Source organism: Monodelphis domestica, chromosome 6, assembly GCF_027887165.1.
Source record: "Monodelphis domestica isolate mMonDom1 chromosome 6, mMonDom1.pri, whole genome shotgun sequence".
In the NCBI taxonomy this organism is placed as follows: Eukaryota; Metazoa; Chordata; class Mammalia; order Didelphimorphia; family Didelphidae; genus Monodelphis; species Monodelphis domestica.
Window position 1 is genome coordinate 79,211,846 of NC_077232.1, and position 16,995 is coordinate 79,228,840.

Genomic DNA, 16,995 nt, shown 5'->3' on the forward strand with positions numbered 1-16,995 from the left:
AGTTATCCTGAACCAATAATAGTCATTGCATCTGATCCAAATTTTGTTATCTTTTAACATTTTAGTCATTTATATCATTGTAAGTGGTATATATTTTTCTCCTAGTTCTGCTCTCCTTTCCTCATGGTTTCATACAAGCCTTCCTACATTTCTCTGAAATCTGTTTACTCATTGTTCATTGGCTATAACAATATCCTATAACATTAATTTGCCACAATTTGTTGAACTATTTTCCAATTGATGGGCACCTGTCTAATTTAGGAGACACCAGAGGTTCCTACTACAGAAAAATGCTACTAATGTTTGGTATATATGGTAATTTTCTTTTATTGGCTTGTAATTAGTAGTGGGGTTTTTAGTTCAAAGAATATAAACAATTTGGTAACTTTTCACATAATTTCAGATTGTTTTTTGGAAAAGTATTTCCAATTCATAGCTCCATAGTTTTCTAACATTGGCTAATTCAATTTTTTATCTTTGCCAATTTGAATGGTGGGATAAAACTCAAGAAATGTTTTCATTTAATTTTTATATTTTTAGATATTTAAAGCACTTTCATGTTTGTTGATAGTTTTCTAAAGGAATGTAATCTATTTACTGTAGAGATTTGCTAAAATAAGTTTCAATGCTCCTGAGGTCCTAAAATTCCCTTTTGCTCTATTAGTACATCCAGTGCCTGTTCATTATATGCTTCTTTTTCCTTTTAACTCTTGTCACTATGATCCTCAGGTGATTCTACAGATTCTCTGCCTGGCCTACTCTCTATTATTGATTTTTGGATCATTTGATTATTGGTTCTTTTTTTTAAAAACCCTTACAATAGGAGTTAGATGACTTGCCCAGAGTTACACAATTAGGAAGTATTTAAGGCCAGACATGAACCTAGCATCTTCCATTTCTAGGCCTATCTTAAACCACTGAACCACTTAACTGCCCCAAGTTCTTTTCTCTACTATAAATAATAGGATAAAAGTGAAGAAGTAAATCCTCAAGGAGCTTAGTTGAGGAAAACAAGAATGGTAAAAATACATAGATTGGTTTTTATATTGTTAAATAACCTATGGTTGGTGTTAGTATAGAATTTTGTAGAAGGAAGAGACCTGATAGTCAGGGAAGGATTAAATAAAGGAGGTAGAGCTTATACTAAAATCAAAAATAAAATGGAAAAACATTTCAGTTTAAGCAAGAACAATATGAACATGTAATTTTAATTTTTAGATGGCATAATTTATACTTTGCTATTTGACCTACCTGCTTTGTAAGTTTGCCTCTTTTCACTTGAGGAACGTCTTTTGTGAAAAAGATCTTTTCCCCTTCTCATTAACTTGTATAATGCTTCCTACACTCCTCAATGAATTGTATGAATTTATTTGTTGTATTACCCAGTGTACTGTTTTGCTTAGACTTCCCTATAAGAAACATTCAAGTTTTCCTTGGATTGACCCAATTAAAAAATTAAACATTTTAGTTTTATTTTAACTACTTTTTTCTAAAATTGAATAACTACATAGAGTAGTTGTTCCCCTTTCTCCTAAGGTACCATTGTTTTCCTCCTTATCTTCCATTTTGCACTCCCAAAGTAGCTCTCCTCAAAACTTTCTCTTCTGGTATTTCTTTCTTTTCAATTCCTGGTTCATAATCTAGATGTTATTTTTTACTCTTTAACCTCCCCATATCCAGGCAGGTGCCAAGCCTTTTTTTTCCTTACCTCCACATTCATTCATTCATCTTCTTTTTTTTATTTGTAGTTTCATCCATCCCCATTCAGATCTTTACCTCTTTCCTAGACTGCTACAATAGTCCCCTAACTGGTCTTTCTTCTTCCAGCTTTTCTTCTTTTGCCAATTCATCTTCTGCCCAATTGCCAAAGTAATATATTCCTAATAACATAGATCTGACCATGTTATTCCTATGCTCAAAAAATTTTATCAATTCCCTATTACTTTTATAAATAAATAGAAACTTCTCTGATTGACATTTAAAGCTCTTCACAGTCTATTATCTTCAGTCTTCTTTATTCCTTTTTTGCATGCACACTGGTCTGTTAGCATTTCCCTAAAGTTGATTTTCTATAATTGACCTCCATTGCATTGTATAGGATCTCTTCCCCAGGTGATTGGAATGCATTTATTTCTTAAATTCTCCTTTTAGGATCCTTCTCTTCTTACGGTTCAGTTTCTGTACTCTCTCTTCTAGGAATATTTTACTAATTGCACTAGTTGTTATGTTCTTTTCCTCTTCAAATTATATTTTATTCACTTATCAATCATATTGAGTCCCCCAGTAGGTTTAAAACTCCTTTAGGGCATGGGCTGTTTTTTTTTTTTAATTAAGAAAAAATTTTCCATGGTTACATGATTCCTATTCTTTCCTTCCCTACCCTCCATCCCCCTCCCATAGCCAACACACAATTCCACTGGGTTTTAGGGTATGGACTGTTTTAAATTATATTTTTAGTGCTAAATACTGCGTCTGATACACAATAGAAAGTTTTTAAATACTTGTTGAATGTGACTACTCTTGTTGAATATTTTACCTGTCTTCCTCTACCCTTCAGTTCTGGAGATATATTATTCATATTTTTGAGAGAATTCCCATTTGTTTATAGTTCTCCAGATCCCTATTTCTTTGGATCATTATTCATTAAGTGGCTTTCAATTTTGATTGGTAGCATCTTCTAAGAACAGAAGATTTGTTGTTTAATCCCTTCCTCATGAGCATTCTCATATCCTCTGCACTTCAAGTCTCTGGTTGATAATCAGAATCTCATTATTTTCTTTAGTACTTTATTTTTAGAAGGCAGTTTATCCCTCTTGACACCCTGTTAGGCAGTGTACTAAAAATAGTATTAACTTTTTCATTTAAAATTGGTTGGATCCTTTATGAATTCCCCAAATAACCTGAATACCTCTAGGTGTTTAAATAAGTGACCTCCAAAGTTACAAAGATCGGTTTGATTCCCCAATAAAATTGATTTAATTCTGTAGAATTGATCTAGCCAACAATTTAAGGCAAAACCTACTACTTTTTGCTTGTTAAATTATCTTTCACCTTCATCACTTTCGAATATTTATCCTTTTAAAAATATCTCAGGGGTAGCTGGATAGCTCAGTGGATTGAGAGTCAGGCCCAGAGATGGAAGGTCCTGGGTTCAGATTTGGCCTCAGACACTTCCTAGCTGTGTGAACCTAGGCAAGTCACTTGACCCCCATTGCCTATCCTTTACCACTCTTCTGCCTTAGAACCAATACCCAGTATTGATTCTAGGACGGTAGGTAAGGGTTTTAAAAAAAAATCTCAGTGTAATTTTTCGGTTTCTTTTTTGCTCTGGGAAATAAGAAGAGATCTGTAATAAAGACTTTTTTTTAAACCCTTACTTTATACTTAGAATTGATCCTAAGTAGCATTTCTAAGGGTAGAAGAGTGATATATAGGGCTATGCAATTGAGGTTAAGTGACTTCTTCAGGGTTACATAGCTAGGTAGTGCCTGAGGTCAAATTTGAAACCAGGATCTCTCATCTCTAGGCTTAGCCCTCCATCCACTGAGCGACTAGCTGCCTCCGCAGTCTAGTGTTTTGATAAGAACAGAACTTGTTAATAAAGTATAAGGCAAGTTGGTGTTATTTTCATTTGTAGAGTGTAATATATATAGATAGATATAGATATGTTCCCAATTTCCTCTTATTCCTCGGTTTCTAATGCATATTTATTTTCTTATTGGAATTAGGACAGAAAAAAAGTGCTCGCCAATATCATGTACAGTTCTTTGGTGATGCTCCAGAAAGAGCTTGGATATTTGAGAAGAGCCTTGTATCATTTGAAGGAGAAGAGCAATTTGAAAAATTATGCCAGGAAAGTGCAAAACAGGCACCCACAAAAGCTGAGAAAATCAAGGTAATTGATGTTATAAAACTTTTTTATCAAAGAAATTCGTATTTTAAAAAATCTTTTTTGTGGCATCTCTTCTGCTGATGCCTCAACCTGGTTTGGAGAAGATTGTGGGTTCTAGAAGACTTTGGCAGCAGAGCATTAGCTCTGCTGGGCCTCTGGTTTCTAGCCCTGGTAATGGGCTAACTGGCCTTGCTAAATTTGGAGAAGCTTTTCACTAGGCTGGCTTCAGAGAAATTAAATTTTATATCATCTGTCAAAGGTCTTTATTCAGTGAAAGTACAGATCCTTGCTATAAAGTATTGCTATAAAAAGTATGTGTAGTATTTTAATCTTGAGAATTTGCAGGTTTTTGAATTGTACGGTAGGAGCTTATTGTGGTATTTCTTTTTTTTTTTTAAATATTATGCATTGGTCTAAACAATGCTTTGCCAAAATATGCCTAGATTTAATTGTGTACATTAAAAATATTTTGGCAAGTACTCCCATAACACCTGAAGTAAATATTATCTTTAATTTTTTTCTTTGTATGTACAATATCTTAAATTTAGTTTTGGGGAAAATGGAGAATTTATCACAAATTAGAGACTTGAGTTCTTAGATTTTAAAAAATCTATTAAAATGTTTTGCCAATAGTTTATTGCCCTTTGTATGTATTTATAACTTCTTATATTTTTTTCAGCTGTTAAAACCTATTTCAGGGAAATTGAGGACCCAATGGGAAATGGGTATTATTCAAGCAAAAGAAGCAGTGAGTATGACAGTAGAAGAGCGGAAAGCCAAGTTTACCTTCGTCTATGTTAGAGACCGACTTCATCTTAATCCTCAAGTAGCTAAGGAAGCTGGCATTGCTGTTGACCCATTAGAGGAAATAGAGGAATCTTCAGACATGAGTGAAGAAACTGCTCAAAATCTAAAGCATAAAGAATTAGGTGTCCCAATCAAGAGGAGAAGGAGATCAAAATTACTGTCTTGTACTGATAACCTGGAAAGTGATTCAGGGCCTAAAAATATTACTCCTCAAAGGGCAGCTGAACAGGCAGATTCAAAAAGAGGATTGGGCTCTCCTGTTGGTAGAAAGAAAGCTGCAGCATCTACTCCAAGAAGCAGAAAGGGAGATTCAGGGTCTCAGTTTTTGGTCTTCTGTCAGAAGCATCGAGATGAGGTTTGTATCGTATTGAATTTATAAGTTATATAAATGCCTGCATAAAGCTTATTTTTATTTCTATAAATTTGGAAAACTATATAGTCTACCAGGCATGGAAAAAACAAATTTTGTTTATCATTGTGATAAGAATGATCGGTATTGGAATAATTGCCAAAATATTTTAAAATGTCAGCAATTTTGGTAAAAATGAATTTTATTTATTATCTTTTTGTATATTTACAAACTGTTCCTATGGTGTAGGTAAGGTTAATGAGGGGAACTAAAAGTAGGGATTATCTCCTGAATGGAACCTACTGAGGTTCAGGTTGATATGCATGGGAAGCCTCACCTTCTGATTCCTAATCAGAGATTTTCCCACCAAAGTACATTACAACATTAAAACTTTCTTCTTATTCCTTTTAGTAAATAAAAGGGAAATATTAATGTTAAGAAGTTTTATTTTTTTCATGAAGTCTTTAAAGGTAACATTTAAAAGTACATGTGTAATTGCACTGAACTTTTCATTTTTACTTTCAGCAAGCAACTACTTAAGTAACTACTTATTATTCAAGGCACAAGGACGATACAAAGATAATAATGCTCATATTTATTATGTAGGGTTTTGAGAGAGTTTACATCTTTCCAGATAGGATCATCTAATAGGGATATGTCTTCTATCCAAATATTATGTGCACATGCTTGTGTGTGTGTGTGTGTGTGTGTGTGTGTGTGTGTGTGTGTGTGATTATAAATAAGTGTATGAATAAGACTTATGAGTTTGCTAGATAGAAAGTTTACTCCTAGCTATAGAGATCAGGGAAGATATCATTGTGGAGATGACATTTGAGCTGAACCCTAAAGGATGGGAATTATTTTAGAGTTCCAAGTACTAAGATAGTACCAGGTACCAAGGTGAGTACCGAGATAAGAAAATTATACAAAAATGGGAAGGTGCAAAATATGATTATAGGTCAGAAAATAGTCCTTTTTAACTGTAGGATAGATTACATAAAGAGGAACGGTATCAGATAAGATTGTATGTTGTACTTTTCTGCATATTGAAAAGACATTCTTAGTCTAATTGTAGTGTGAAGATATCTGATGACAAGTATCACAAATCAAATCTAATTAACTCTAAGGCATGTTCTTTTGGCCCACTGCTTGGGTTATAGAATTAAACATAAAGGAAATGAACCATTAAAACTGTGAAGGGAGAAAGTGAATACATATATTAAAATATATTAATTTTTGAAGAACACACACACACCTTATCTTCTGTCTTGGAATCAATACTTAGTATTGATTCCAAGACAGAAGAGTGTTAAGGGCTAGGCAATGAGGATTAATTGACTTGCCCAGGGTCACACAGCTTAGGAAGTGTCTGAGGCCAGATTTGAACCCAGGAACTACCATCTCTGGGCGTGGCTCTCAGTCCTCTGAGCCACCCAGCTGCCCCCAGAGATACATTTTAAATGATCAAACTAAAGAAATTGGGTTAATCTAGATGGATTTGATTATCTTAAAATAAAATTCTGCCCCCTTCCTCTGAAAAAAAAAAGATAAAAATTTTAGATTTTTAGAGAAATAGTTGTAACATGTGACCTAAAAACTCTTTCATCTATAATTTGGAACCAATCAGACTTTTAAGGACAATACAAAGTCACCATTTGATATCATGCCTTACGTACATGGTATAAAAATATTAAAAAATATTTGGCTGATTAATACTCACAAATGTAATTTAAATGTAACGTTTGCAGACTTGCTGAGAAACAGGTATGCATTTATAGGCATGCTGGCATAGCAAATTGACAGAATCATTTTGAAAGTCTTTCTGGTTGGATAGTTGTAAAAATCATCATATCTTTGGGCCCACCTATTATTTTTGTTAATATACCTTAAGTATTATCCTCTACGAAGACTTTAAATCTATATTCATCCATATAGAGAGGTATATGTAGGCATAGGTAGGTGTGCATTTATAAATAAATGCAATAATTGCAAAGCACTGGGAACAAACTAACAAGCACCACCACCAAGTGGTAAATGACTAAATAAATCATTATATATCAATACAATAGAATACTGAAGTGCCATTAATAATTTGAAGAACATAAATACATTTTTTAAAAACTTAGAAAAAGTAATGCAAAGCAGATCTAGGAGAGTAGTATAGGAATTGATTTAGGTCTACATGAAAGAGAATACAGACATAAATCAACAAAACAGATGACTAACCCATTCTGGCATTGTTATAAATGAACATTCATTTAAAAAAATTTTTTTAAGGTATGAGTATTTATTCTTTTGAAATTTTTATTTAATCAATTTAGAACATTATTCCTTGGTTACAAGAATCATATTTCTTTCCCTCCCTCCCCTCCCCCAACCACTTCCCTAGCTGATGCGTGATTCCACTGGGTTTTACATGTGTCCTTGATCAGAACCTATTTCCATGTTGTTGATGTTTGCACTAGGATGATCATTTAGAGTCTATATCCCCAATCATATATCCCCCTCAACCCATGTAATCAAGCAGTTGTTTTTCTTCGGTGTTTCTGCTCCCACAGTTTTTCCTCTGGATGTGGATAGTGTTCTTTCTTGTAGATCCCTCCATGTTGTTCAGGATCACTGCATTGCCACTAATGGAGAAGTCCATTACATTTGATTGTACCATAGTGCATCAGTCTCTGTGTATAATGTTCTCCTGGTTCTGCTCCTCTTACTCTGCATCAATTCCTGAAGGTATTTCCAGTTCCCATGGAATTCCTCCACTTTATTATTCCTTTGAGCACAATAGTATTCCATCACCAACATATACCACAATTTGTTCAGCTATTCCCCAATTGAAGGGCATCCTCGCATTTTTCATTTCTTTTGCTATCACAAAGAGTGCAGCTATGAATATTCTTGTACATGCCTTTTTCCTTATTATCTCTTTGGGGTACAAACCCAGCAGTGCTATGGTTGAATCAAAGGGCAGACAGTCTTTTAGCAGCCTAGTTCCAAATTGCCCTCTAGAATGGTTGGATCAATTCAAAACTCCACCATTAATGTCCCAACTTTGCCACATCCTCTCAAGCATTCATTACTTTCCTTTGCTGTCATGTTAGCCAATCTGCTAGGTGTGAGGTGATACCTTAGAGTTGTTTTGATTTGCATCTCTCTGATTATAAGAGATTTAGAACACTTTTTCATGTGCTTATTAATAGTTTTTATTTCATTATCTGAAAATTGCCTATTCATGTCCTTTGTCCATTTATCAATTGGAGAATGGCTTGATTTTTTGGTACAATTGATTTAACTTTATAAATTTGAGTAATTAGACCTTTGTCAGATGTTTTTGTTATGAAGATTTTTTCCCAGTTTGTTGCTTCCCTTCTAATTTTGGTTGTATTGGTTTTATTTGTACAAAACCTTTTTAATTTAATGTAATCAAAATTACTTATTTTACATTTTGTGATTTTTTTTTCTAACTCTTGCTTGGTCTTAAAATCTTTCCTTTACCAATGATCTGACATACAATTCTATGTTCACCTAATTTACTTATAGTTTCCTTCTTTTATATTTAAGTCATTCTGAGTTAATCTTGGTGTAGGGTGAACAATCATTTTTAAGTGCAACTAGTTGTAACTGTGTTTAGGTCTGTTCAAGCTAAGGGCATTATTATTACTATAAGTAACTTGAAATCAGTAGATCCTGTGGCAGTAGGTACTATTATTTATTTATTTGTTTTTTTAAAGCCCTTACCTTCCGTCTTGGAGTCAATACCATGTATTGGCTCCAAGGCAGAAGAGTGGTAAGGACTAGGCAATGGGGGTTAAGTGACTTGCCCAGGGCAGCCCAGCTGGGAAGTGTCTGAGGCCAGATTTGAACCTAGGACCTCTCATCTCTAGGCCTGGCTCTCAATCCACCGAGCTACCCAGCTGCCCCCCGCCATTATTATTTTAAACAAAAAAAAAAAAATTTAAAACAAAACCTGAAATTGGTAGGTCCTATCCCTGAGGAGAGAAGTTGAAATGGGAGAAACAGTGTTGTGTAGTGGACAGGATGCCACAAGACCTGAACTTTTAAGGGTTATCTACTTATTTAATATCTTCAAGATCTTAAAAGAATTGCTGCTTCAGCTCTCTGGGTCTCTTCTTAATCTGTAAATGAGAGGTATTAGATATTCTCTTAAATTCTCTTCCAGCTTTAAATCTATGACCCCATTAAATAATCCCAGTTAATTGCTTAATTAAGGCAAAACCCAACATGTCTAAAGTAATGTTTGTTATTTAGGCATTTAAGTCATGTCTAATTCTTTGTGACCCCACTTGGTAAAGACACTAGAATATTTTGCCATTTTTTTCTACAGTTCATTGTGTAGATGAGGAAACAGGCAAATAATATTAAGGCCACCTAGTTGTCTCCAGGGCAAATAGAGATTAAGTGACTCCCCCAGGGTCATATAGCTAGTATCTGATACTAGATTTGAACTCAGCTCTTCCTGACTCCAGGCCCATCCCTCCTACTAATCCACCTATCTGTCATAAATAAACTCTTACCAAAGTGTAACTATCCTCTTTAAAATAATATACTTTGCATATAGGTATAAATTTTTACACTACATATTAGCCTGTTTCTCAATAAACATGTGGACTGGGGGCAGCAAGGTAGCTCAGTGAATTGAGAGCCAGGCCTAGAGATGGGAAGTCCTGGGGTTCAAATCTAGCCTCAGACAATTTCTAGCTGTGTGACCCTGGACAAGTCACTTAATCCCCATAGTCTAGCCTTTACCACTCTTCTGCCTTGGAACCAATACATATTATTGATTCTAAGGTGGAAGATAAGTGTTTAAAAAATAAACACATGGACTAAGACATTAATTAGCCTTGGAAACACTATCTTTCCATACAAAATTTACTAGAATTTCTACCTTGTAGATATTTCATTAAGTTAAACCAATATTCTTCTTTATCACTGTAAATTGCCTTAAGATATATGGGAACTATGTGACACTTGTTTTCATTGTACCATTTTATTTTAACAGATTTGTGATCATCTTGGAGGTGTGTGATATAATCTTTTCTGACCTTAATTATTATGAGTAATTGACCAATGTAGTAAAAAGTCATATTGTGCTTAGGTTTTATAAAAGATCTGTTGGTTTATTATATATAGAAAACTTAAGTAAAGGTAATGTGGATTTTATTTATTTGTTAAAATTTCCCTATAAATATTTTAAATCAAGTAATTTAAGCCAAAGTTTGCCTCTTAATCTTTGATAATTTAAGTATAATTGAATCTTGAATTTGGTAATAAAAGTTCAGAAAGCTTTTAACCTGGATTAGGAAAGACAAGGCTTTCTTTGATACAAAATGTAAATTCCTTGAGGGAATGAACTACTTTTATTTTTGTCTTTGTATTCCCTAGCCTAGTTCTTTGTTCTCAGTAGGCAGTTAGAAAATGCTGTTTGAACTGAACTGAAGAGATTGTAGCTGTGCTTTTCTATTTGCTTTGATGTAATGGTAATATTTGTTGTAGTTCCAGTTGTTGGCCTCAGGTTTTGAAGAATTTTTATTTAATTTCTAGGTTTGGCTTTAGGGCATTTTCCTCCTGAAGGTTTTAAGAAATCCTTCTTGCTCTTGTGGTCCCCTGCATCATATTGTGCTGGCATTGAGTAGTTATTGGAACAATAGCCTAGGTAAATTGAATTTTGGTTACTTTAGAGTAGTTTGATTGTAGTAGGTATGAGTATGTTTCTATGATACCATCAGCAGTACCCTTTTGGTTTTGGAGTTTTTTGAGATGAATGTTTTTACTTACATGGGTATGAGAGAGAAGGGTCCTGACAACAAATTGTATCCATCTTTTGAGATAGAACCTTCCAAAGTGTGAGGATAATTATTAGTAGACTAGCCATTTTACAATAAATTCATTAGCTGTATTTTCAATTCATAAAATTAATGCAGAACTTTAAATGGTCTTTAGTTCTGTGTGGCTATCCTTCTGTTTCTCCAGTAACAGTGGCAGAATAGAAGATGGATAATATCTATTACATTAACATAGCTATAGGTATTCTTTGTCAGATCTGCATACATCAGTGTCCTTGATAAACAAATGGACATGCTACCATAAGAAATGAATCCTGTTAATATTGATATTCTAACTATACACAAAACCAGAAAACAAAAGGAAATTATAGCTAAATAGAAAAATGGTTCACAGGTTCTTCTTTGAGAGCAAAGAAAAGAATTTGAGGAGTTTGGTTTTTTTGTCTCCAAAGGCTAGGGGAAACATTAGTTCACAAGATAATTGGTCATCTTACAATGTTGTGTTTATGATAAATAGTTTCAAAAAAGCTATAAAATAGCACTTTATTTGCATTAACAAATATTGTAGAGGCAGAAAATTTTTTTACTTATAAAAAGGTAACCTCTAAATCAAAATATAGTGCCCTTCCCCCAATGCCCCTCCCCTCACCATGTATAGCCATCAGGACTTTGATTCCTAGTAGAATGATAGTGAGGAAGTATGGAAGTTGTGAGATGGAGCAGCATTGGGGTGATGCTATGGGCTGGCCAGAAGGAGAGAGTACATGTGCATGGACCAAAGGGCCTAAAATCAAGAGACAGATTTGGGGATATAAGAAGCAAGATGTCTATGCAGTTTTTTCCCTTATCTGGAATGTTCCTACTTATACCTCTCTTCTGCAAATGGGAAGTTAAGTAGAGTTAGAAGTATTCAGAGGTCTTGGCAGCAGGCAACTTGAAAAAATATAAAACTATATCAGCCAACAGTTCATGCCATTGCACAAAGGACTCACTGATTTCTGGGGTCTGGCCTACCATTTTTCAGTTTTCATTTAATGACCAACCCTTAAAGAATGCATAAGTCCAACATCATTTGAGGACAGTGTTATATTTCTGTCTCTCCCTTAAATATTCTCATTAGTAATAAACTTAATATATGTAAAAGCTAATCTGTAATTTACTTAGAACTTCAAAGTTTAGAGTTGCCTGTAGTCTGTAGGATCCCAATAGTCTGGATATTGCCTGAACCTAGCAGTGATTGGGCATGCTGCCATTTGGTTTGTATTGTTGTTTTTATTGTTATTGTGCCAAAATAAAACTATACACAGTTGAGTATGTCCTGTCTATTCCTGTGGAGAATGTTTCTATTATGGTAAGCAATTGAAAACAGTAGCCAGAAATTTGATAAACCTGAGCATAATTTATTGGAAGAAGTACATCTTTTCTGACAAGACCTGAAAAATTGGAATATAATTTGACTGAAATTGGTTTTAGACCAAACTTAAAATGGATGTGACCTAAATGTAACAAGTCACACCACAAAAAAATTAGAAGCCAATGAATGAGAATAGGAGCAGGGAGGTAGTTCAGTGGTTGAAAGCCAGGCTTAGAGACAAGAAGCCCTGGGCTCAAATGTGGCCTCAGATACTTCCTAGCTTTGTGACCCTGGGCAAGTCACTTAACTCCCATTATCTAGCCCTTACTGCTCTATTGCCTTGGTTCTAATACATAGTATTGATTCTAAGACAAAAGGTAAGGATTGGTTAGGAAATAAGCACACGGATGCACTGTAAAGTGGTCCAACCATTCTAAGTTATTTTATTTAAAAGGTGACAATGAGATATGAACTGCTTTTTAAAGTTAGAACTTGGAGGGAAGATTTTTTTTTCCCCCTAGGTCTTTTCCAACTTTTTTTTTTAAATTTTTATTTGGTCATTTCCAAACATTATTCATTGGAAACAAAGATCATTTTCTTTTCTTCCCTTCCCCCCCTTCCCCTCCTCACACCACCTCTCCCATAGCCCACTGCGCAATTCCACTGGGTATCACGTGTGTTCTTGATTCAAACCCATTTCCATGTTGTTGGTATTTGCATTACAATGTTCATTTAGAGTCTCTCCTCAGTCATATCCCTGGAGGGAAGACTCTTAACTAAACAGGGAACACAAAAATTAATTATTATATGAGGACAAAGCACGAGACTCCATTGAGCAAAGCTCTGAAGACATGTGTAAGAGTTAAATTAGGAGTTTTGACAAAATAAGAAAGCAGCTTTTAATAACTTAAGTTTTAATGAGAATATAGTAGAGTTGTAAATTAATATTATTCCTTTAAGTCAGATAAAAGAAAACTTCTAGCAGCTTTTAACAATTAGCAGTTTAGCTTTATTAAAATATAGTAAATGAATTATAGTAAAGGAGGGAAATATAAAAAAGAGGTAGAGAATGACATTTCCTAATGTCTATACTAGGTATCCTATAACTACCTATAATTATTATCTAAAACTGTCTATATTTACCTATAACTGCCTAGGACTACCACTAATAATAACCACCCCACAAAGTTCCAACCCAATCTAGCCTAATCAAAACCAACCCAATCAGTGTTTAATCCAACTCCAATTAGATCTGTAAATGAAGACTAGCCACCTTCCAAAAAGTTCGAGGAAGGGGGGGGGGACCCTTACAGCTCAAAGCAAAAGACCTAAACCCAAAAGGCAAAAAGTCCTTTGAAGGGTAAAGCCAAAAGGCCTCTCAGTAAGCTCAGGCTCACCTTGATATTTCAGCAACTAAATGCCAACCACCAACTAACCACTGACCAACCAACTCACACCCAGCAGCCAACTTCCTTACAACTGCCAGCCCTAACTGTCAGCAACTAATAGGCCAACCAACTGACACTGGGCCCCTTTTATACCCTTCTCCTACCTCACTTCCTGTCTTTATGGTTTCTACTTCCTGTCTCTGTGGGCTGGTTAATCCCGATACATCCCTATGGTAAGAGGATCTCTAAGTTCCCCTTAAATTAAAAAAGAATAAAGAATTCCTTTTTATATATGGAACACAAAAAACCTGAGACCCTATTAAGGACAACCCTGAGCCATAAGGCAACTGAAGTCTGTCACGTATCTCATAGAAATCACTGGGTAGACTTGATGAAGTAAAGAGATTCATTTGACATCAATTATTTACCTTCATTGGGTAAGTGGAAACTTGTGCAAAATCCTCAGCATGCTTTCTCCCCCTATAAAAACATGTAACTTTCAATACATTTGCCTTGATAGCTACCAGTTATCTCAACCCTCCTGATCCCAGCTTTGTTCTCTCTTATTTTTTCTCATCTTCCTTGTCCCTACTTGAGGACCCATGAATAATTTGGCAAGGAGGGCTTGTCAAATTATTTAATATATAAACCTAAAAATCTTTTGCTTGAATAGAATTAATGAAAACTTGTCATAAAATTTTCATCTAATATCACTGAGTCTGATATTAAATACATAAAGAATTGATAAAGATATTTTATTCCAAGAGCCATTTTCCAGTAAATAAATGGTCAAATGATAGAAGCAGTTTTCAAAAAATTGCAAACTGTAAATGATCACATGAAAACATACTCCTTATAGACTAATAGTGAAATTGGCAAAGATGACAAATAATAGATAGTGTTGGAGACTGATTAAAAGTTAAGCACAATAATGCACTGTGAAATGGTCCATCCATTCTCAATTTAATGTTGGAATTCTGAAAGAAAAATGCCTAAACTTTGTATACCTTTAGGCCCAGTAATTCCAATATAGGATATAGATATATATATATATATTTTTAAACCCTAACGTTCTGTTCCAGAATCAATACTATGTATTGGTTCTAAGGCAGATGAGTGGTAAGGGTTAAGCAATGGGAGTTAAGTGACTTGTCCAGAGTCACACAGTTAGGAAGTCTCTGAGTTCAAATCTGAACCCAGGACATCCTGTCTCTAGACTTGGCTTTCAATCCACTAAGTCACCAATCCCCTGGACATAGATCTTGAAAAATCAAAAGACAGAAACAAAGGTCAAATATATATCAAACTATTTGTAGCTATACTTGGTGGTAGTAGGGAACTTAAATCAAAGTGTGGGTGCTCATAGATGGGGTAGATGGATGAAAAACTATGATTTCTTATTGTAATGAAGTATTACTAAGAAAAGCCATATATGAAGAATTGAGAACAACAAAGGAACATCTAAAATGAACTGATACAGAGCCAAGGTAACAGAACAAAGGGAATTATACATACATGATGCCTAAAAACAGTGTAAATTTAAAAATTACTTAAAAAGAAATTGAATTCTGAGTAAATGAAAATGAAGTGGAATATACTTTCCCCTTCATAGTAAAGAGGCAGGTAGCTACTGCATAGAAGATGTTAAAGGGGTTTTCTTAATTTCTCCCTCTGTCTTCTTAAGAGGCTAAGAGAGCAGGATTTCCAAGTAGATCAGAACTGATAGGAGTCAGTCAGCTAGAGCTGAAGATTCTGTTACCAGGGAGACCAGAACTGAGGAGAGGAAGTAGCTGGCCCTCTGACAGGAAGTTAGCAGGGGAGAATTAAGTCAAGTGAGGAGAAAAAGGAAGCAGCCGCTGACAGTTGAGGGTCTTTTGCCTCTGGAATCTTTAGAGAGTAGGAGGTCTGTCTCTGAGGCAAGGATCTGCTGACAATTTGCTACTGACAGTTGGGCTACTATAGAAAACTGATTGAAGGAGTGAGTGAGTGGTAGTTGTCTATTGTTTAGGGAGTTTGGTAGTTAGTGAATAATTTATAGATAGAGTAGATAGCTCTGGTGTGCCAGGCAGAAGAAACTGTCCTGAGAAGACAGTTAGAGGTAGGTTTAGGAAATTTCATTTAGTATAAGTATATTTATAGGGTATAGTTTCTGAGAGTTAAAAGTAATATTCCATCACAATCACATACCCCACCTACCTTACTGCCTGTGCCTCCTGGCTCCAAAGAAGTGTTCCAGTCTGTAGCCAGGTACTCATCTGGAGGCACATTCTTTTCATCCAAGAATAATTTGATCACAGAGTCAAAAGAGAGATTGGAGATGGTAGGTTGTCCTTTTCCTTTTTTTTACCTCAGGATTCTTCTCATACTAGTAACTTGTCCTTCCCAGTCTTGTCCAGTCTTGCCTCCCTTCTTCCTTGCATTTATGGGTTATTATATGGTTATTGTATTAGGAAAATGGCAGATTATCAGGATTAATGTTTTGTTACTAAGAATTATATAACATTGTAGAATCTCCTTTTTGAGATCACTGAAAAGAGTTTGGTCTAATTGTCCTCATAGGAAAAGCCAAGTGGATGAAGTATATATGTTGCCCAAATTATGTTACACATTTGGATGGATAGCCTTCAAAACTTAATCTGTCAATCTCTTTTTCTTGGATAGACACTAAAAATAGACAAAGAGTTGGGCCCAGAATAGAAAATGAAGTGGGGAATAGGCAGGATTTCTTTTAAGAATGATTAAAGTCCTTACAAAGAGTCCAAGATAATAAAACCCCATATTTATATATACATTTAAAAATTTTCTTTTTTAATGAAAATATTTATATTTTATTTTTTCTAATTACAAGTGAAAAAAATTTTTTTTGCCTTTATTTTAGAAAAAATTTGCTTGAAGTGCTCTCCTTTCCTCCTCTTCCTTCATCCTCCTTCAGAAGGCAAGAATTTGGATACATTTGAAAAATATTTCCATATTAGTCATGTTGTGAAAGAAAACACAACCCCCTCCAAAAAGAAACAAGAGAAAGTTTAAAAAAATAATGCTTCAGTCTCCGCCATTTTTTTTCCCACCCTCTGGAGGTGGATAGCATTTTTTACCATAAGTCCTTCAAAACTGTCTTGGATCATTGTGTTGCTGAAAGTAGCTAAGTTATTCACAGTTGATGGTCATATACTATTGCTGTTACTGTGTACAATATTCTCCTGGTTTGGCTAACTTCAGTTTTCATCTGTTCTATAAGTGTTTTCATGTTTTCCTGAAGGTTTCCTGATTGTTATTTCTTATAGCACAATCATATTCCATCACAGTCATATACCACAACTTTTTCAGCCATTCCCCAATTTATTGGCACCCCCTCAATTTTCAATTCTTTAACAATACAAAAAGATGCTAGAAATATTTTT

General features: G+C 34.7%; 1 protein-coding gene across 7 annotated transcripts in view; it reads left to right on the forward strand.

Moving 5' to 3' along the window:
- The window catches only part of NSD2 (nuclear receptor binding SET domain protein 2), a 117,835-nt gene that overhangs the window by 38,790 nt on the left and 62,050 nt on the right, over positions 1–16,995 (forward strand). For all 7 annotated transcript variants that reach the window (XM_056802307.1, XM_056802310.1, XM_056802312.1 and 4 more), the window contains exons 4-5: positions 3,729–3,895; positions 4,572–5,054. In XM_056802307.1, coding sequence (XP_056658285.1) covers positions 3,729–3,895; positions 4,572–5,054 — 650 coding nt within the window. The remainder of the gene's footprint in view (positions 1–3,728; positions 3,896–4,571; positions 5,055–16,995) is intronic.